This window comes from Notothenia rossii, assembly GCF_949606895.1.
Source record: "Notothenia rossii genome assembly, contig: scaffold_226, whole genome shotgun sequence".
Lineage (NCBI taxonomy): Eukaryota > Metazoa > Chordata > Actinopteri > Perciformes > Nototheniidae > Notothenia > Notothenia rossii.
The window spans coordinates 28,758-52,126 of NW_027639682.1; the positions used below are offsets into that span (position 1 = coordinate 28,758).

The 23,369-nt window shown below is 38.6% G+C and overlaps 2 protein-coding genes across 2 annotated transcripts in view; one reads left to right on the forward strand and one right to left on the reverse strand.

Moving 5' to 3' along the window:
* The window catches only part of LOC307027528 (protein inscuteable homolog), a gene marked incomplete at its 3' end in the record, with an annotated part of 44,659 nt that overhangs the window by 1,610 nt on the left and 19,680 nt on the right, over positions 1-23,369 (forward strand). Inside the window, exon 2 of the mRNA XM_079695797.1 lies at positions 14,142-14,233. Coding sequence (XP_079551923.1) covers positions 14,160-14,233 — 74 coding nt within the window. The remainder of the gene's footprint in view (positions 1-14,141; positions 14,234-23,369) is intronic.
* Positions 3,111-6,625, reverse strand: LOC307027530 (uncharacterized protein). Its single transcript, XM_079695798.1, has 6 exons — positions 6,422-6,625; positions 6,236-6,330; positions 5,754-5,880; positions 5,249-5,366; positions 4,357-4,433; positions 3,111-3,253 (listed from the first exon to the last, which is right to left on the reverse strand). The coding sequence occupies exons 3-6, from the start codon at positions 5,865-5,867 to the stop codon at positions 3,143-3,145; spliced, it is 420 nt and encodes a 139-aa protein (XP_079551924.1). The 5' UTR covers positions 5,868-5,880; positions 6,236-6,330; positions 6,422-6,625; the 3' UTR covers positions 3,111-3,142.

Here is a 23,369-nt window from a genome sequence, read left to right on the forward strand (position 1 = left end):
ACTGCTTCGCTATTCAGGCCCTTCGCTATATGTAGCTGCTCTTCCTTTGTTTTGTCTTGACTTCCATACAGCCAGACCGCTAAACGACTCTTATATTAAATGCAGGAGTTGGCGTGACTAGCAGACATTACATGAAACATGGCTGGAAAACTGCAAGTGACAGAAACATGCACACAAGCACATTTAACATTTAAATCCCTCTCCACACACACATGCAAAGAATGAATACAAGTGCGGCAGTAAATCTGCAGTGCACATCGTAGCGATTTCCCTTACACACACACACACACACACACACACACACACACACACACACACACACACACACACACACACACACACACACACACACACACACACACACACACACACACACACACACACACACACACACACACACACACACACAAACACACACACGCACACATATATTACGAAGTGCTTGTTATTTTACCCGGCATTTGACATGAGGCCGAGACACTGCGGTCAAGCCAGCCGTCTTTCACTTTTGCGTGGTCAAACCAGCCGCCCCTGTATTTTGAGTGCGCGATTAGTTACAGGTTTACGGTAATGCATTAAAACAACCCTGGGAAGCTGTTGTAATTGACTGAAGTGACTTTCGAATACATTTTCGAATACATAAGTACATACATACATAAGTAGTTTATGAAACTGCCAGTTTTGTACTTAGTACTTCTTAGAGTACTTGCAAACATAATATGAAGTACTTTTACTGTGTACTTTTCAGTAATTTGAGTTTCAAAGTCCCCCCCAGAGAACAAGAATGAGCATTTTTGTCTAACTTTGGTGTGGGATAAAAAGCATTTCTTCCATAAGTAGTTTATGAAACTGCCAGTTTTGTACTTAGTACTTCTTAGAGTACTTGCAAACATAATATGAAGTACTTTTACTGTGTACTTTTTCAGTAATTTGAGTTTCAAAGCCCCCCCCCAGAGAACAAGAATGAGCATTTTTGTCTAACTTTGGTGTGGGATAAAAAGCATTTCTTCCATAAGTAGTTTATGAAACTGCCAGTTTTGTACTTAGTACTTCTTAGACTACTTGCACAAATAATTTGAAGTACTTTTACTGTGTACTTTTCAGTAATTTGAGTTTCAAAGTCCCCCCCAGAGAACAAGAATGAGCATTTTTGTCTAACTTTGGTGTGGGATAAAAAGCATTTCTTCCATAAGTAGTTTATGAAACTGCCAGTTTTGTACTTAGTACTTCTTAGACTACTTGCAAACATAATATGAAGTACTTTTACTGTGTACTTTTCAGTAATTTGAGTTTCAAAGTCCCCCCCAGAGAACAAGAATGAGCATTTTTGTCTAACTTTGGTGTGGGATAAAAAGCATTTCTTCCATAAGTAGTTTATGAAACTGCCAGTTTTGTACTTAGTACTTCTTAGACTACTTGCACAAATAATTTGAAGTACTTTTACTGTGTACTTTTCAGTAATTTGAGTTTCAAAGTCCCCCCCAGAGAACAAGAATGAGCATTTTTGTCTAACTTTGGTGTGGGATAAAAAGCATTTCTTCCATAAGTAGTTTATGAAACTGCCAGTTTTGTACTTAGTACTTCTTAGAGTACTTGCAAACATAATATGAAGTACTTTTACTGTGTACTTTTCAGTAATTTGAGTTTCAAAGCCCCCCCCAGAGAACAAGAATGAGCATTTTTGTCTAACTTTGGTGTGGGATAAAAAGCATTTCTTCCATAAGTAGTTTATAAAACTGCCAGTTTTGTACTTAGTACTTCTTAGACTACTTGCAAACATAATATGAAGTACTTTTATTGTGTACTTTTTCAGTAATTTGAGTTTCAAAGTCCCCCCCAGAGAACAAGATTGAGCATTTTCGTCTAACTTTGGTGTGGGATAAAAATAATTTCTTCCATAAGTAGTTTATAAAACTGCCAGTTTTGTACTTAGTACTTCTTAGACTACTTGCAAACATAATATGAAGTACTTTTACTGTGTACTTTTCAGTAATTTGAGTTTCAAAGTCCCCCCCAGAGAACAAGAATGAGCATTTTTGTCTAACTTTGGTGTGGGATAAAAATAATTTCTTCCATAAGTAGTTTATAAAACTGCCAGTTTTGTACTTAGTACTTCTTAGACTACTTGCAAACATAATATGAAGTACTTTTACTGTGTACTTTTCAGTAATTTTAGTTTCAAAGTCCCCCCCAGAGAACAAGAATGAGCATTTTTGTCTAACTTTGGTGTGGGATAAAAAGCATTTCTTCCATAAGTAGTTTATGAAACTGCCAGTTTTGTACTTAGTACTTCTTAGAGTACTTGCAAACATAATATGAAGTACTTTTACTGTGTACTTTTCAGTAATTTGAGTTTCAAAGCCCCCCCCAGAGAACAAGAATGAGCATTTTTGTCTAACTTTGGTGTGGGATAAAAAGCATTTCTTCCATAAGTAGTTTATAAAACTGCCAGTTTTGTACTTAGTACTTCTTAGACTACTTGCAAACATAATATGAAGTACTTTTACTGTGTACTTTTTCAGTAATTTGAGTTTCAAAGTCCCCCCCAGAGAACAAGATTGAGCATTTTCGTCTAACTTTGGTGTGGGATAAAAATAATTTCTTCCATAAGTAGTTTATAAAACTGCCAGTTTTGTACTTAGTACTTCTTAGACTACTTGCAAACATAATATGAAGTACTTTTACTGTGTACTTTTCAGTAATTTGAGTTTCAAAGTCCCCCCCAGAGAACAAGAATGAGCATTTTTGTCTAACTTTGGTGTGGGATAAAAATAATTTCTTCCATAAGTAGTTTATAAAACTGCCAGTTTTGTACTTAGTACTTCTTAGACTACTTGCAAACATAATATGAAGTACTTTTACTGTGTACTTTTTCAGTAATTTGAGTTTCAAAGTCCCCCCCAGAGAACAAGAATGAGCATTTTTGTCTAACTTTGGTGTGGGATAAAAAGCATTTCTTCCATAAGTAGTTTATGAAACTGCCAGTTTTGTACTTAGTACTTCTTAGACTACTTGCAAACATAATATGAAAATGAAAATGAAAATGAAAGCTTATCAACTGAAACACTGTCATTCAGTGATTGTGTATGTATGAAAAAAACAGGCAAACAGATTTTTCCCCCTTTTTCTTTATTCTTCTGCCCTAGTTGCAGAGAAAGCAATTCCAATTGCTTGCCCTGGCTTCTTGGAGTTGGTCCTGATTCATCCCCAGGCACTGCTCATGGAACCATCTTTCACAGGTGTCACACTGTATCTGTAAAATGAAATGAGTGACCATCAAATCTGATACATCTTGTCATCGGAAATGATGAAGTAATGAAGTGCAATAGAGAATAATTTGGGCAAAATTAGATTCATGTCAACTTTATTACATGTAGCTATATTCTGTAGCATACTCGCCTCAAACACCAGTTTCATATCTGAAAATAACTATATTATGTCTCCATTTTCAGTTTTTCAAATACAAATGTTTTTGAGGTAGTTATAGCTAGAAGATTTATAGTTCTGGGAAAACCCCATGTTGCATCACTATAATGTAGTTACCTTTTGGTATTCTTAATTGGTCAGTTATGTATTGCATATGACCTGCTTCTCCCTGCTTCCCATATTTTGATAGTGACTTACAGGATGTTGGTGTGTGAAAGAGGACAACAGCAGATAACACAACAAACGTCTTTCCAAGTGGTCCGTTTTCCATTAGGAGTGTTGCCTCAAGGTATAACTTGGTTTCCAGGCCTGATCTGGTGGACATGTACCGTCAGTCTCCCAGCGGCGTAGAGTGAGGTGGAGGAACCGCGGGGTGCGTTAATTCAGTGCCCCATATTGCTATTTTCCAAGCTATTGTAGCTTTGTCATATTTGTCAACGCTGCATTGAGGCTATTGTCATCATGTGGGTGGACTTAGGCTCAAACCTGGGGTGAAGTTACACTTTAATTGAATATGTTGCTATTAGACATGATTAGAATTGTCAGTATCCCAATTCCACTGCTCATCACATTTTATATTCTCTCTGTTCATTATATGTGTAAACAATGTATATGCATTACCATTTATCTGAGAGAAGTTGTCTTGACTGTTTTTTTAGTAAATCAATTTATATTGGTTCCAGTCATTTTGAATAGAGTTAATGTGTGTGGGCTGCAGCTGGGGCGATGCACGAGGTTGCCGTAAAAAAATTATTCAGCATGCGCTGAAAAGTAGAAATCGAAGCATGGCCCTGCGGCGTTTTCGCTGGACCGCCTGATCTGGATAGACCCAGTGACTCAACAGTTTTGTAAATACATCTAATATCATAAATTGAATTTGATTAGAATATGATGAAGCACTATTATAACTACACTACGACAAACACTCACCCAATCTGTAGTGGGAGGCCCAGATCCTGGGGGCTTTGAGGCAGAGCACATTGCACAGTTGTTCTCCATGTTAAACACTGCAGGAAAGAAAATATGTTATTTAGACATACTGTATATGTATACAGTTAACAGTTTATTGGCAGCAGAAGTGCAGTCAAATTCTATGCAGCTGTTCAGCTGTAAATTATAGCTTATGAACTCTAAATGGATCATGAATGGGATCATCAACACAGGTTTAATATGTTTTTAAGGATGGATGTTTTAAAAAGAAGACTATGTACACAGTGTGAACAGAACAACATATAAGCAGACATACATAAACAATCCGTAATATTCTAAACATTACTAGGCAATGACCTGTATGCAACAAATTTAAAAATGCAGCAATTTATATTTGTCACTGTTTCACTCTAAGCCCTGTTTTGTGTTCCATATTTCACCCATGCCTCCTGCCGCTCTGCCTGTAAGCTTCTGTTTTTTTTCAATAAACCACCTATAAACTGTTCCTGGATGCCTGGTACAATCGGTATTCGTTTCCTCTTCCCTGCTCTCCTGACACAAACCGTGACAGTTTAAGTGTCAGTATTTACATTCCTTATTGCAGCAGGAAAAAAAGTTATTCTTCAACTGTTAATGTCTCAATGGAGTGTGTGTGAGAGAAATATAAGTTATGGGTTCAACTGAGATATGTATGGAATATTTGGTTTGGGCCCTGTGCTTAAAATCAATGATGCTGTCGGCTATAAATGCAGTAGTGTGTGGACTCAAAGGCAATTTTACAGGCTGTAGTTATTGTAGATTTGTTTGATTGCATTGGATTAATAGAAGTTCATCATTTCCATAACAACTAACTAAGAACCATAACGTAAAGCAGGACAAATGACTTACAAACCTGAACCATTGAGTATTGAAAGTGCAAACTTTCTCCTCTCACAAGCCATCTCCTTTTTGGATGTCCCAAAGGACATAACTGGTAATGCAGGAAAGGCCTCCATCACTGCTCTTGCCATCTACACACCAACACACAGAATCACACTTGTCATCTGCGCTACATTTTTTTTGCCAGTAAAATTCCAAAATTGAATTGATATTTCAATAAAAATGATCAAACTATTAATAACTAATAGTTGTAATGAGGTAATTAACACAACTTGAAGAATGTACATGACAAACTACATGGGCTGTGTCAACAACCAGCCCTCTCATCAGTTTTACACAATTCCCCTAAAAAATAAACTGAAAATTGATAATTCAGAAACTAATGACTTATTTTTTAACATCATTGACTATTTTATACTTTAAACTTGTATAATAATCAAGACACTGAAATAAATATAAGAATATGTAGCAGAAGCATAAATATTACATATAGTAGTTAAAGTAAAAAACTACGTTACCATGGTAACAATGACCCCACAGCTACTGCCATCACGTTGAACTGGATGGTGCATGGTTGCTCCTCTCCATTTGACAGTCCCCCAGTCCTCCTTGCCATAGCAGGTCCTCCTCATCTTGAAGTATTCCCTTTGTAAAACACATTGTGGAATAGTCTCTAATGTAACTCCCAACAGACACATGTAGAATAAAAATCTTTAAATATTGTGTAAAATAAAAACACTCCATCCGAACAGTATGGACACTGGAAAATATTGTAGGTTACCTTGCTTACTGAGCTACTTCATTTACAATTGTGTACACAGATACTAAGGGCGGGATAAGGAAATATCATTTAAAAAACAGCTGAGACCACCAAGCACAAAATAAATGCTTCAGTGGTGTGGGTTTGGGAACTTCTGTTAACATACTTGTACATGTTTACTTAAACACAAAGCACTAAATATAATTCTAAGATCACTTTATATCTAATTTGCTGACTTACCGTACTCTTTTCGCAGCATTTTCCGAGTCTGCTTTCTCTTTGGAATTTGCCGCTGGATCCACCAAAAATACTGATGTTATGGCGGGAAATAAGTACTAAAAAAAAAAGTGATGTTATTTCAAAACAGCATCAAACATATATACATATTTAAATGAAAGGGATTTCTGAATGAAAACAATCACTAACCAGCAACTTCCAGTGTGTTCTTTCAATATTTACAAAGGCGATCACGGCTTGATAATCATTAAAGTTGATCTATAACAGCAATAAAAATACTTTTTTTTAAGTTTTCCTAGGAATATGATGCCTTATTTTATTAAAAATAAATCATGGTGTTTCAATTTGTATATTAAATTACAAAATAGAAAACCCAAAGTTACTGAAAAGTACACAGTAAAAGTACTTCAAATTATTTGTGCAAGTAGTCTAAGAAGTACTAAGTACAAAACTGGCAGTTTCATAAACTACTTATGGAAGAAATGCTTTTTATCCCACACCAAAGTTAGACAAAAATGCTCATTCTTGTTCTCTGGGGGGGACTTTGAAACTCAAATTACTGAAAAGTACACAGTAAAAGTACTTCAAATTATTTGTGCAAGTAGTCTAAGAAGTACTAAGTAAAAAACTGGCAGTTTCATAAACTACTTATGGAAGAAATGCTTTTTATCCCACACCAAAGTTAGACGAAAATGCTCAATCTTGTTCTCTGGGGGGGACTTTGAAACTCAAATTACTGAAAAAGTACACAGTAAAAGTACTTCATATTATGTTTGCAAGTACTCTAAGAAGTACTAAGTACAAAACTGGCAGTTTCATAAACTACTTATGGAAGAAATGCTTTTTATCCCACACCAAAGTTAGACAAAAATGCTCATTCTTGTTCTCTGGGGGGGACTTTGAAACTCAAATTACTGAAAAGTACACAGTAAAAGTACTTCAAATTATTTGTGCAAGTAGTCTAAGAAGTACTAAGTACAAAACTGGCAGTTTCATAAACTACTTATGGAAGAAATGCTTTTTATCCCACACCAAAGTTAGACAAAAATGCTCATTCTTGTTCTCTGGGGGGGACTTTGAAACTCAAATTACTGAAAAGTACACAGTAAAAGTACTTCATATTATGTTTGAAAGTAGTCTAAGAAGTACTAAGTACAAAACTGGCAGTTTCATAAACTACTTATGGAAGAAATGCTTTTTATCCCACACCAAAGTTAGACGAAAATGCTCATTCTTGTTCTCTGGGGGGGACTTTGAAACTCAAATTACTGAAAAGTACACAGTAAAAGTACTTCAAATTATTTGTGGAAGTAGTCTAAGAAGTACTAAGTACAAAACTGGCAGTTTCATAAACTACTTATGGAAGAAATGCTTTTTATCCCACACCAAAGTTAGACAAAAATGCTCATTCTTGTTCTCTGGGGGGGGCTTTGAAACTCAAATTACTGAAAAAGTACACAGTAAAAGTACTTCATATTATGTTTGCAAGTAGTCTAAGAAGTACTAAGTACAAAACTGGCAGTTTTATAAACTACTTATGGAAGAAATGCTTTTTATCCCACACCAAAGTTAGACATAAATGCTCATTCTTGTTCTCTGGGGGGGGCTTTGAAACTCAAATTACTGAAAAAGTACACAGTAAAAGTACTTCATATTATGTTTGCAAGTACTCTAAGAAGTACTAAGTACAAAACTGGCAGTTTCATAAACTACTTATGGAAGAAATGCTTTTTATCCCACACCAAAGTTAGACAAAAATGCTCATTCTTGTTCTCTGGGGGGGACTTTGAAACTCAAATTACTGAAAAGTACACAGTAAAAGTACTTCAAATTATTTGTGCAAGTAGTCTAAGAAGTACTAAGTACAAAACTGGCAGTTTCATAAACTACTTATGGAAGAAATGCTTTTTATCCCACACCAAAGTTAGACAAAAATGCTCATTCTTGTTCTCTGGGGGGGACTTTGAAACTCAAATTACTGAAAAGTACACAGTAAAAGTACTTCATATTATGTTTGCAAGTAGTCTAAGAAGTACTAAGTACAAAACTGGCAGTTTCATAAACTACTTATGGAAGAAATGCTTTTTATCCCACACCAAAGTTAGACGAAAATGCTCATTCTTGTTCTCTGGGGGGGGGCTTTGAAACTCAAATTACTGAAAAGTACACAGTAAAAGTACTTCAAATTATTTGTGGAAGTAGTCTAAGAAGTACTAAGTACAAAACTGGCAGTTTCATAAACTACTTATGGAAGAAATGCTTTTTATCCCACACCAAAGTTAGACAAAAATGCTCATTCTTGTTCTCTGGGGGGGGCTTTGAAACTCAAATGACTGAAAAAGTACACAGTAAAAGTACTTCATATTATGTTTGCAAGTACTCTAAGAAGTACTAAGTACAAAACTGGCAGTTTCATAAACTACTTATGGAAGAAATGCTTTTTATCCCACACCAAAGTTAGACAAAAATGCTCATTCTTGTTCTCTGGGGGGGACTTTGAAACTCAAATTACTGAAAAGTACACAGTAAAAGTACTTCATATTATGTTTGAAAGTAGTCTAAGAAGTACTAAGTACAAAACTGGCAGTTTCATAAACTACTTATGGAAGAAATGCTTTTTATCCCACACCAAAGTTAGACGAAAATGCTCATTCTTGTTCTCTGGGGGGGACTTTGAAACTCAAATTACTGAAAAGTACACAGTAAAAGTACTTCAAATTATTTGTGGAAGTAGTCTAAGAAGTACTAAGTACAAAACTGGCAGTTTCATAAACTACTTATGGAAGAAATGCTTTTTATCCCACACCAAAGTTAGACAAAAATGCTCATTCTTGTTCTCTGGGGGGGGCTTTGAAACTCAAATTACTGAAAAAGTACACAGTAAAAGTACTTCATATTATGTTTGCAAGTAGTCTAAGAAGTACTAAGTACAAAACTGGCAGTTTTATAAACTACTTATGGAAGAAATGCTTTTTATCCCACACCAAAGTTAGACATAAATGCTCATTCTTGTTCTCTGGGGGGGGCTTTGAAACTCAAATTACTGAAAAAGTACACAGTAAAAGTACTTCATATTATGTTTGCAAGTACTCTAAGAAGTACTAAGTACAAAACTGGCAGTTTCATAAACTACTTATGGAAGAAATGCTTTTTATCCCACACCAAAGTTAGACAAAAATGCTCATTCTTGTTCTCTGGGGGGGACTTTGAAACTCAAATTACTGAAAAGTACACAGTAAAAGTACTTCAAATTATTTGTGCAAGTAGTCTAAGAAGTACTAAGTACAAAACTGGCAGTTTCATAAACTACTTATGGAAGAAATGCTTTTTATCCCACACCAAAGTTAGACAAAAATGCTCATTCTTGTTCTCTGGGGGGGACTTTGAAACTCAAATTACTGAAAAGTACACAGTAAAAGTACTTCATATTATGTTTGCAAGTACTCTAAGAAGTACTAAGTACAAAACTGGCAGTTTCATAAACTACTTATGGAAGAAATGCTTTTTATCCCACACCAAAGTTAGACGAAAATGCTCATTCTTGTTCTCTGGGGGGGGGCTTTGAAACTCAAATTACTGAAAAGTACACAGTAAAAGTACTTCAAATTATTTGTGGAAGTAGTCTAAGAAGTACTAAGTACAAAACTGGCAGTTTCATAAACTACTTATGGAAGAAATGCTTTTTATCCCACACCAAAGTTAGACAAAAATGCTCATTCTTGTTCTCTGGGGGGGGCTTTGAAACTCAAATGACTGAAAAAGTACACAGTAAAAGTACTTCATATTATGTTTGCAAGTACTCTAAGAAGTACTAAGTACAAAACTGGCAGTTTCATAAACTACTTATGGAAGAAATGCTTTTTATCCCACACCAAAGTTAGACAAAAATGCTCATTCTTGTTCTCTGGGGGGGACTTTGAAACTCAAATTACTGAAAAGTACACAGTAAAAGTACTTCATATTATGTTTGCAAGTAGTCTAAGAAGTACTAAGTACAAAACTGGCAGTTTTATAAACTACTTATGGAAGAAATTATTTTTATCCCACACCAAAGTTAGACAAAAATGCTCAATCTTGTTCTCTGGGGGGGACTTTGAAACTCAAATTACTGAAAAAGTACACAGTAAAAGTACTTCATATTATGTTTGCAAGTAGTCTAAGAAGTACTAAGTACAAAACTGGCAGTTTTATAAACTACTTATGGAAGAAATGCTTTTTATCCCACACCAAAGCTAGACAAAAATGCTCATTCTTGTTCTCTGGGGGGGGCTTTGAAACTCAAATTACTGAAAAGTACACAGTAAAAGTACTTCATATTTTGTTTGCAAGTACTCTAAGAAGTACTAAGTACAAAACTGGCAGTTTCATAAACTACTTATGGAAGAAATGCTTTTTATCCCACACCAAAGTTAGACAAAAATGCTCATTCTTGTTCTCTGGGGGGGACTTTGAAACTCAAATTACTGAAAAGTACACAGTAAAAGTACTTCATATTATGTTTGCAAGTAGTCTAAGAAGTACTAAGTACAAAACTGGCAGTTTCATAAACTACTTATGTATGTATGTACTTATGTATTCGAAAATGTATTCGAAAGTCACTTCAGTCAATTACAACAGCTTCCCAGGGCTGTTTTAATGCATTACCGTAAACCTGTAACTAATCGCGCACTCAAAATACAGGGGCGGCTGGTTTGACCACGCAAAAGTGAAAGACGGCTGGCTTGACCGCAGTGCCGAGACAGAGGTGTCCTTTGTTTGGCCTACCTACAACCGACACGTTCTTCACGGCAACAGAGCGGGGAAACCCAGAGGGCCGCTCGGGTTTCAGCCCAGACATAAAAATAAATGTCCAGCCCAGCACGAAAATTAGCCAGGATCCCGTCAAAGCAGACCATCTGCTTAGGAAACTCATATTTCTGTAACACTTGCAAGCCTTCCTGTGCTTGGGGATGTTTAAACTGCAGGAAACACAGTATTGCTTTAAAATGAATGGAAGGTACAATGTTGGCTCTTAAAGGTCCCGTATAATACTGTTTTTCATCAATATATTATAGGTCTCAGATATATTATATTATATTACATGTCATTTGTTAGACGCTTTTATCCAAAGCGACTTGCATACATTCAGTACTATGGACAATCCCCACAGGAGCAACTTGGGGTGAAGTGTCTTGCCCAGGGACACAACGACATGCTAACTGCAGTGGGACTCAAACTTGCTATCCCCTGATTCGAAGTCCAGCACACTATCCACTGAGCCACAGGCTCCCTATAAAAACATGTCTCTGAAGTCGAAATACCAAACAGATCATCGCAGCATCCCATAATCCCCTCTGTTTCAGCCCTGTTTCAAAAGTGCTGATTCTCTGTCTGTTACTTGAGAGCAGGGTGTCAAACTCAATTTCAACTCGGGCCACATTAGCATCATGGTTGCACTCAAAGGGACAGTTTTATATATAAGACTATATAAGAATAAATATATAAATATTTAATATATATAAAATAATGTATTATATGACATTATTGCCTCTGCATTGGATTATTATGGGATAGGGTAATAACTACGTCTGAAAGCAGAAGTCTAGGGCAAACAATTGCAAGTGTCTACAGTGCACATGTCACAAAATGATTTAAAAAGAAAAGCCAAATTCTGGAAAAACAAAAAAATAAATAAGTGACATTTTGAAAAAAAAAGTCAAATTCCGAGAAAAATGTCTAATTTGAGATGCATTGTGGGACATGTAGTTTATGGGCAATGTGCTTCTGTAAAGCGGCATCTAACCGTATAATAAACATATTATATTCTTTGCAAGCTCTTGTGGGGCCACATGAAATGAAATCACAGGCCGGATTTGGCCCCCGGTCCTTGAGTTTGACACCCCTGATTTAGATGAAAATAAGGAGCCACTCCCCACGCCCCTCTGAGAGATATTTGGTTACAAAGAACTCAATGGTGCTCTAAGAGGAGATTCAGGTGATAAGCGGGGGGGGTACCTTGGTTGGTGATTGGCTAATGGTAACACAAGCGAAAACATCGTTATGACATCATAAAGTGGCCAAAATCTGATCAGCTCATTTTCAGACAGGTTTTTATATAAATGGATCAGGACAAAAAGAGAGAGAATCTTTGTTCCTGAAGCTTTCAGAGTCTCTTTCCACAGAGGGGACACATGTTGATGTAGAAGAGATATGAAGAAGTGTATTTTGCACAATAGGTGACCTTTAAATGATTGCAGCATAAAAAAGAGCCTTGTTCAGCTGTACACATCTTGGGACCACCGACAACCTGCTGTAAACTTCTGACATTTTGCTAAAAACCTTTGGCTCTCCTCCCCCATGCCCCGTTTAGCAGTCGGTGGCCACTCACTGCGGAGCGACGGGGATCACTTTCAGCGCAATGGTCCTTAACACGGCACTTAGTGACACACTCTAAGTGCTCAGGACTGAATTGCTTGATTGGACAACTCATCTCCATTTGTATGGTAATCCACAGAGGAGCGCTATAAAGAGCCGCAGGGACATGTAATGGAATTTGCTGGATCTGTGTCTCGTTGGCGATGACCCCGTGCTCAATTATAGGGCCAATATAATTCATCTCCACCTCTATTGTAATAAACTAACGGTGCAATTATATCAGCGGCCATTCTGTGGTGCAATATTCAAACTGCCTTAAAGTAGATGGGTGTTTTCCCCCAAAGACGGGGTGCTCAGTGCCAGACTTTCGTGCTCCTGGCACAGTATTGGTATAATTTTGGATTCGCTGCGATGCTTTCTCCAAAAATGGCCCTGGAGGAGCCATGCCAAGACTGCAGTTAAAAGACCCCTCCTCTCCCCCTTTCTCTCCTCTCTGCATCGTTCTGTTTCTTGCTCCCTCTTTTGCATCTGATATCTTTACTATCTTGTAACCTATTCATCCAGCTGGTAATCACAGTCACTGATTCAGTCACTCAGCCCCTAAACATGATGTATTTCTCTGTAATCTATTATCAGTGGTCCCTTGTTCTTACGTAACCCGGGGGGTTTCGGAGCAATTGAAGCAAACAGTGAAACACAAAACCGTGACTCCTCTCATGCACCTGAAGCTCTCCTTCTCCAAACTCTACAGAACGGATCAGTTGTTCGTGGCATTTAAGCTGAAAACACTGAGGCACTTTCAAGGCAGGTAAACATGGCATCAAAGCAGTGACATCCCACGAGCATCACACACCCCTCTCAATTTCTTTATTGGGAGTATTCCTGTTTATCGATCCCATAACACATTTAATAAAAAGCCAGAGCACTACAGCTGAAACCATGTGTGTGCTCGTGTGCGTGAGAGAGAGACCGTCTCACTTTGTAACTACCTGCTAATTATACTCCACAGTAAACATGACATTTGTAACCACACCACTGCAGGATATCATTAACTAAAAGGATTAGAGTGTGTTTCAGGCGGGAGGGCGTCTGCGGCTTCTCCCGATTGAAAATTGACTAATCTAAATGGGATACATCAATAAAACGGCAGAATAAAGTTGCGGGCACTTTGCTCAGGCTCAAAGTAGGGAAGAGAGTCGCTGGCTGGCAGCAAGCCAATAAATTAGAAGATAAGAAATATTATTCCACTGGCACACCAGCAGCTTGCAGCTATTTAAAACAGTGAGGTTTATTGATAATTAAATTACTTGGAGGAAAAAAAGACAAGACAAGAATAGAAGGCTTAGAGGCGGATCAATAAGGAGATGTTGTAGTGGATAACGCTGCAGTGCAACAACGCCAGGAGGATGCAGTGTCCATCTTATATTCTCTCTGTGGGTTGAATCAAACAATGGAACACACATTTGACATCTTTTGCTTAAAAGTCATATGTGATGCAAAAATAGTTGACAAAAGAGCATATTCATGTCATGTGACCTTGAGGTTTGTGTTTCAGGTGCTGAGCTGAAGTAAGATGGCCTCGGACAGAATGGCGTCTCCTCGCAGCAGCTCCAGACAGAGCAGCTCGCTCTGTTCATCCCCGATGAGGCAAGTGGCAGCAGTCTGACCACAAGGTCACACAGATCTCTAAACACAACATACACCAGGGGCTATTTTGGTTTCATCTGGTGTGGCTTTGAAATATAAAGACGTCTGCAGACACCATAATGCAGCGGAAGGGTATTTACATTTTGTGTGTGCTGCTGAAGGCTGAGGGCTGAACAGTTATAGGTATGTTTCCTTTGAAGCACTTTTCTGCACATTTAAACGGTCTTTTAATATTGAAGACTATCAAAAAAAAGATTTGATTTAAATAGAGAAAGGAAAAGATTGTTCCACTTATACTTTGGATTATTACGACAACTTTAAACAGTATGAAACAGTCTCTGGCCATGTCAATGTTAAAGCCAGTGATGACACACACACACACACACACACACACACACACACACACACACACACACACACACACACACACACACACACACACACACACACACACACACACACACACACACACACACACACACACACACAAATAACATACCGACAGTAATAGCCGTGATAGGAATAAATAACCCTCCTGTTTCATCTGTAGATGAGGCCCCCCAAAAATGCAGCCCACTTTGGCCCCTATCTCCTCCTGATAATGCAGAGTAATGGGGGCAGATGCTGGTTTCATGACGGCTCTCATGGGGGCAGAGATTGAGGTGTGAGCGTGTGACGGGTCTAGTTGTGTCGCTGGAGATGTTCAGTGGTTTGTGAAGAGATGAATGAATCAGAGAGACGTTTGGTGACAGATGAGGTGGCTGGGTGAATTCGGTTCTCAGTGCTGAGAGAAGGCACAAACAAAAATTCACTTTCACACAACACACACATTTATAGAACTGCCTGAGACATTTTATAAATTACTTAAATCAATTATTATTAAATCAATAGGGCTTCACTAATTATCTTAACTGCCAATAGCTCTTAAAGTTACATTCTTACCAACAAATAAACTTTCGATCTGTTTTTCAATCTATAATTAGATATTATATGTATACATCATCATATAAAGTTGCCGTGGATTACTCAGTCGAGAGCAAACGGTTATTTAACCTTTTCAGCATAAGTCTAAAGTCTCTTTTTTATTTGTGTTTCTGGCAATCCTACCGATACAAATCTCCTTTTGGCTCAGTCATGGTCTCTACAAACTCCAGAGGGAAATATCTGGCTAGGTGCTATATGCTCTATGTTGTTGACCAGCTAGTTCCTATCTGTATGTCATTCGGTGGTACTGTCCTTACTGTGGATTGTTCAGAGCTTATTTGCTGAAAATGGCTTGCTGCTGTGGCTGGAAACAGTGTCAAAGTGTATCTATAAAACCCACAACATGTCAGCTGAAAGACGCTAGAACACTCTGTACTGTAGATCACATAGTCAATCAATCAATGTTTATTCATATACAGTAGCCCAATATCACAAATGTTACATTTGTCTCAGTGGACTTCACAGTGTGTACAGAATATCAGTATGACAATACGACACCCTCTGTCCTTAGACCCTCACATCGTACAAGGAAAAACTTCCAGAGAGAAAACACAGATTAAAGGGGAACATGGGAGAAACCTCAGGGAGAGCATCAGAGGAGGGATCCCTCTCCCAGGACAGACAGACGTGCAATAGATGCCGTGTGTAAATCGAAGAGGTAATACATTTTACAACATAGGTAGACCAAATGTTTGGAAATGAATGTGTCTATAATAAGAAGATGAATCCACGAGGATGTCAACAATCCTGTGGGAGCCATCAGGGAAGCAGTATGATGAGAGTCAGGCAGGACCACAGAGACAGGTTCAGCCACGACTCGAAGTCCAGGACTCAGGACTAAGGAATCAGGACTCGGGACTCAGGAATCAGGACTCAGGACTCAGGACTCAGGACTCAGGACTCAGGACTCAGGACTCAGGATCAGCCACGAATCAGTATCCCGGCGTAGATAGACACCAAAAAGAAATGTCGGGGAAGCTGGGTTATTCGGAACATGAGAGTACACAGGTACAGACAGACAGAAGAAAGAAGTAAGATGTCCCCCGACAGTCTAAGCCTATAGCAGCTAAACTAGGGGCTGAATCTAATCAGCCCTAACTATAAGCTTGATCAAAAAGGGAGGACTTAAGCGCACTAAACGGATAATGATTTCATCAATTGTTTATGTAGAAAATATAAATAAGTACAGCGCTAAACTTGACAATACTTTCCGTAACATTAATGTTTGTTACATTCTGACTCCATGATTTAGATAATCACTGTAGGTAACTGAAACTCGGACTAAATAAACTTCAGATGGTTCACGCGTGTGTTGAGAAAAGGTCAAGGCAGGTCTTATAGAAAGTCACCCCAGAGGCTCTGGAGTAAAAATCACATCCTCACCTCCTTCATATCAGGGAATATTGACTGCTTGATGTTTTATTAGAGTTGTTGGTTCAACATCCCCAAACCAATATATCGGCGTTAGTCGGGATCCTACATCAACACATTTAGAGGAAGTGAACAGCAGAAGGTCAAAAGTTCAAAACCTCAGTGACGATGCAAACAAAGACACGCCCTCACACACGGCTTCCCTTAAAAACATCTGTCCACCATTTCATGCCATATTTGAGGTTGAAGAGGTGGACTTGGCAAGCAGAAATCCTACAAAATCTGTCAAACACATGCGGTCAAGAAGCAAAAAGAGAAGTGTGTAGATGTTTAACAATCAGAAACTGAAGCAACAACATAACAACGGTGTCACGAAAGCCGAGACAAAGCAGGAACATCAAATAAGCAGCCTTCAACCGGATCTAAAGGCTTTCAAATCAGAGAATTAACACTCATCCAAAACAAATGATGTGATTTCAAACATCTGAGTATCAATCTTAGAATATAAACTATAATTTACGTCTTTGTTGTGTAAGTGTCTCTTTTTAATGGGAAACATCTCCTCCTTTGAGTCATCGTTTACACATTTGACTAAATATATTCTGACAGTTTGCTATTTACAAATGCTTACACAGCGCCGCAGAAGACACGCAATGCATGCCCTTGGATATCAAATCAGTAGTTATCACGCTATACAGGCAACCACACACACACACACACACACACACACACACACACACACACACACACACACACACACACACACACACACACACACACACACACACACACACACACACACACACACACACACACACACACACACACACACAGACACACAGACACACACACACACGCACACACACACACACACACACACACACACACACACACACACACACACACACAGACAGACAGACAGACAGACAGACAGACAGACAGACAGACAGACAGACAGACAGACAGACAGACAGACAGACACACACACACACACAAACACACAGCCAGACAGACAGACAGACACACACACAAACAGGCACGCACACACGCACACACACACACACACACACACACACACACACACACACACACACACACACACACACACACACACACACACACACACACACACACACACACACACACACTTATACTCACACATAAACAAACAGATCGTCTCTGATTCGCTCTTCTTTGTCTGTCCCACTTACACAAACATAAATCCCGTTTGTGCAGCACATGGCTCAGTAAATCAACTGATGAAAGGAGCCAATGACTGAATTGTATTAAAAATAAATTGCAAACACAGATGCGACGCACACATGCACTCAGTTGACAAACATCTCCACAACAGATGAGTGCCGTGCCCAGATCAGCTGGACGATCTGGGCCTCAGGTTACAGACGGAGAGAAGCTGCTGGTTCGTAGGTGAACAGAGTGTGTTGTCACTCGTCTGTACATCCATGCTTTTCTGGACAGTTTCTGGGCCATGCAGACATTTTGGAAGGTAGGCTGATGTGAGGGAAAGAGTGTTACAATTCAGAGAACAATTGAACAAACAAACCTTTGGTGCTTTTGGGGTTTTTTCTCTTTCCTGTGATGTTAAACGCCTCCATTGGACACCTTTGTTTACTTCCTGAACATAGTGACATCACTAGACTACACTCACAAAACTCCAACACAACCCTAACCCTACGTGACAGGCTAAGGGGCGGGACATCTCTAATCGGGTTGACCAATCACAACAGAGCCGGCCAGCTAACCAATCAGAGCAGACTGGGCTCTGGTTTCAGACAGAGGGTGAACAGAGCTGCTGCAGCACAGGCAGTATGAGAACACTAAAGAGCTTTTTGAGCATTAAAGCATGGAGACATGTCACAGCGAGACAAAATAGAAGTATGAACCTGTGAAGGAGCATAATATGTCCCCCTTAAGTCTGAAAAATACAGTTTTTAGGCCAGCACCACAATACTTAATTCAGATATTTTCAATTGTTTTGCCTTTACCTCGTATATATTCCGATAACATTTTGATCTATTGTGCAACCCTCATTTGAAAAAGAGAAGCGTCTACAGTATAATGTCTTCCACGTGTGTCTGCAGTAGATATACTACATGTAATCTTGCATGTGTGGGGGCGGGAGCGTAAGTCAAAGGAAAACAGAAATGAGTTATAGTTGGTTAGACACAGACAAAGAGAACAAGAGGGAATAAAACTCAGTGTGCCGTTGTAGGTGAGTCTGCTTTTGGCTGCACATAAGAGGCCGTCGGACACATCTGGGAGTCAGATGTCCGATCCTCGTTGCCAGGATTTAACTCTGCCAGTCAGAGGCCACAATATATCCCCTTACCACACTTCGGGAGGAGCACAGACCCCAGAAAATAAAGGCGTGACTTGCACCCATTTAAAAGTACTATTAGCCATATGCTTTAACCATTTTCTCATCTGTCAGCTCTTTAGTCAGGCAGCATTTTGTAGAACTTTTCGGTAGAGCTGTTTTATGAGGTTTGTTTAGAGAGTTCAAGCTAGCAATATTCTGGTTTTTAAGCAAAATAGGAATGCATTAACATCCTATTTGGTTGTCTGACTCTGTATTTAATTCTTCCTGGGACAAACGTGTCCTTGTTTCCTCCTTTAGTGAAGCCAAAGCCTCAATGGTCTGGTCTTCAAAATGTCACAGCTCATTCTGCCCACATTTCCCTTCACTCTCCGCTGGACTGTGGTTCATCTGTGGGATTCGAGAGAGATTTCCATTTGTTCATAAGTCCCATCAGGCGTCAGGCTTTTATACGCAGACGACAGCTGAATGGTTTCCATCAGAAAAATGTGCGGAGAATACTCGGAGATAAATGCAAACAGATTCAAAATAAAAATAATAATATAATAAAAGAACATATGTTGCACTGTTTCCTTTCCAAACAAGCTGCTTGGCCTGCATGCAGATGATGGAACATTCCAGATGTCCATATTAAACATTTTGTGACAGTTTTCTATTCCAAACCACTCACTGCACTGTATCATGGGTGCATTTATTTGTTATATAAGCCATTGCATATAGGATCAAAACCCACAGTCTGCTAGCAAGTCTACCAAAAATAAATCGAGGTTAAGTGGAGTGTTTGGAAAACATTCTCACTTAAAAATATGTTTACATAAGCTAAAGGGAAGCCAGGTCATCGTGGTGAAGTTAATAAGTCACTAAATCACTAATGATTTAATGAGAGCTGCGTCAAATTGGTATTCCAATTAGTCTGCCCATTATCTCCTTACTTAATTGATGAGGTGTATGTATAGGGTCCGTACAACCAGAATAACTTTTTGTATCTTTGTCCGTGGAGTGAGACTATGGAACAGTGTGAACGTGGAGCTAAAGCGATGTCCAGACATTAACCAGGTCAAGAGGAAATACAGAGAAATTATTTTCTCGAGCTACAGGGATGGGGAAGGTGTTTGACTATGTGTATGTGTATATGTGTATATGTGCATATATGTATATATGTGTATGTGTATATTTTTATGTGTGTATGTACATATGTGTATATGTATATATGCCAATCAACAGGTAAAGCAGATTAATAATAATAACAATAATAATTAATAATAATGATAATTATTTATAGATTATAAATTATAAATAAATCATTTAGGGACAAGGGGGTGAGATTAAATAAGTTATACTTCTTCTCACTCCTTTTCGAACAGGAGGGACTGTGGGTCTGTTTATGTTGCTAATGCTGTTGTTGTTGTTGTTGTTGATGTTGTTATAAATGTCATTTTTTGTTTTGATTTCTCTTACATGACTCTGCACTGCAACGTTTTTTTAGTTTTGTAATTATTTATTTGACTTGTTCGAAATAAAATGTATCAATCAATCAATCAATCAATCAATCAATCAATCAATCAATCAATCAATCAATCAATCAATCAATCAATCAATCAATCAATCAATATGTCCTATAAAAAGCCCATAACCTCTTCCTTAAACCCAATCAGACGCCATTTTATATTGTTTTGTCCAAACCACAGTCCAACACTTTGATTTAGTACAACATAGACAACGCTATATCTTCTCTGTGTGTGTGTGTGTGTGTGTGTGTGTGTGTGTGTGTGTGTGTGTGTGTGTGTGTGTGTGTGTGTGTGTGTGTGTGTGTGTGTGTGTGTGTGTGAATTGTTAGATCTTAATCACATTTATATCAATCAACAAACCCTGCTTAATGTAAAACATCCTTCTACTTTTTCCCAGTTTTCCTCTAGTCCGTAATGACGTCTGTAATCTGTATTTTACGACATGTTAATTTCACACTCTTCCACTAAACCGAACTAACCTGGCCACACAGGGGGACTCCACTTTAGAGACGGATTATTTAACCTGGGCTCATGATCTTTGAAGTGTAAGTGTTCCTGAATCGCTTCCAGCCTCTTGTGATATGTCGAACAAGCCCAGTAACGGGCAGCCACCCCTGAAGAACAAACGGCCTCTCCTGAGTGACAACAGGTGTTTCAAACCTGCTCCACACTGAGCGCTGATATGTTGTGCAAACATGTGACCTTCACTGCGCTTTAAAGCACATTGACATTATTTGTATTATCCTCATGATAGGATTAGTTGAATGTCCCACAGACAGCACACGCTAGGAGATGAATGCTCAACGTGTTTTCATGCGAGAACTCTGTTGCTGTTTTTAGCCTCAAACAAAGTGACTCACATCCCGTGATGAGGGATTCTGTAGGAAGTCCTTCTTTGTGAAACATCAAGTGTTACTTTGTGTTTTTCATCTCTTTGCTCGGCGAGGGGTTTCCCTCAGCTGTCAGCTGGTGATTCTATCTTTAAAGTAGCCGGATGTCCCAGAGTGAAGGTTTCTGAAAAAGCACTGAAAGCTAGTATTATCTACATTTTGAGGAATAGGAAATCCTTCATTTGGTGCTCTGGAGGAATTCTGAATATCACATCAGAGACGAGCCACTGCCTTAGCACGCCATCCTAAAAAACATGTACATGTATTTTTATGCAACATGTGCCGTGTGCTAGGAATATATTTTGTTAGAAAGTGATAGTTAATATATAAAATGGATATGACCAAAATAATGAAGCCCATCTTAGTATTTTTGCCTTAAACTTTCCATTGTGATCACTGTGTTTGTGCGTGTGTGTGTGTGTGTGTGTGTGTGTGTGTGTGTGTGTGGCCTAGCATTACTATACTTGTGGGGACCTAAATATTTTTACAAAGTCACGTGTGGGGACTCGCCTCCCTTATGGGGACAAAATGGAGGTCCCCATGAGGGGAATCATTCATTTCAGGGTGAACACTTGGTTAGGTTTAGGGTAAGGGTTAGGAATGTGTTGGTTATGGTTAAGGTTAGGATAAGTCTCCAGTAAATGCATGTAAGTCTATTTAATGTCCCGTGAAGTGATGTATACATGGTATGTGTGTGTGTGTGTGTGTGTGTGTGTGTGTGTGTGTGTGTGTGTGTGTGTGTGTGTGTGTGTGTGTGTGTGTGTGTGTGTGTGTGTGTGTGTGTGTGTGTCTGGGATGTCGTTGAAAATGTTTGCTTGATCGAGTGTACAAACAAACCAACATATTGGAATTGGCACTTAATAATGTGAATGTGTCTAGAAACCAGGCCCCACGAGTCCATTGTGTTTTTAATCAATCCAAAATAAAACAGTAAAAATACTCCATGTTCTCACTCAACTCAACAAACTAACATTCACCTTTAAAGCATGTTATCAAATTTAGTCAGCAGTCATCTCCCTTTCAGAAGTGTGGAGTTGAGTTCAGGGACAGACGTTGATCAGAGAGTGACTCATCCAGCAGAACAACTGCATTAAGCACATGGAAAGCTGAAGTTATCCTTTTTGATTTAATGCAGGAAGAGTGAGCACACTGCGACAGAAACTGAGGACATTAACAGGACATCTGAACAGAAATCCTCCTTTATTGAAGACACATCTCTGCATGTTCCTCATGTTTCGTTGCCATGCCACAACAATTTCAGATTCATTTGATTAATTTTCCATTTATTTACACATGTGGCCCTCCCCTCTTTGTATGGATAAAGATGTTGAAATGCGTCCTATTGCAATGCCAACAATGTGTTAGTTCTTCTCTCAGTGCTTTCCATCCCCCCCTCTCTCATGTTTAAAGTACCCAAAGTTCTTGCACTGTAAAGTTTTATTTCCAGCTGTGCAGGATCAAGAACTCTTCAATGGGAACAAAAACTAGATTGCTTCAGGAACCCCATGCGAGTTAATTCAGCAATAGTATGAAGCTACAGCGTCGGAGGCTGCACTCTCAGGACCGCACTCCCACGAACCTAGTTGAAAGTAGACATTGTGTTGTTTACTTACCATAGACTGTATATATAAAGTAACATATTATATCTTATATTATTATTAATATACATAATTATGATGAAACGTTATTTCAGCGTCAATAAATGAGTGTTAATCCCAGTGTGTTTACTGTGTACAACATCACATGTCATTTCACCTTCAATTCATGGTTTTCAAAACGTTAGCTACATGCTAATGCTAACCGGAAATGAAGAATTTTCAGAATAAAAGTGTTAAGTTAATAGTTAGTGTGAACTTCTGGGTTTTTCAGAATAAAACTGCTTTAAATTAAAACCCTGTATTTAATTTAGATTACGTCATATCAACATTGAAACATTGAGGTTTTGGGGTTTAGGTTTGGGAGGGAGAAAGGAAGATTAGGATTAGGTAAAAAGGTATGGAGTGGTTAGGGTTAGGATGGGGGAAGGGAAGGATTAGATTGAAGGG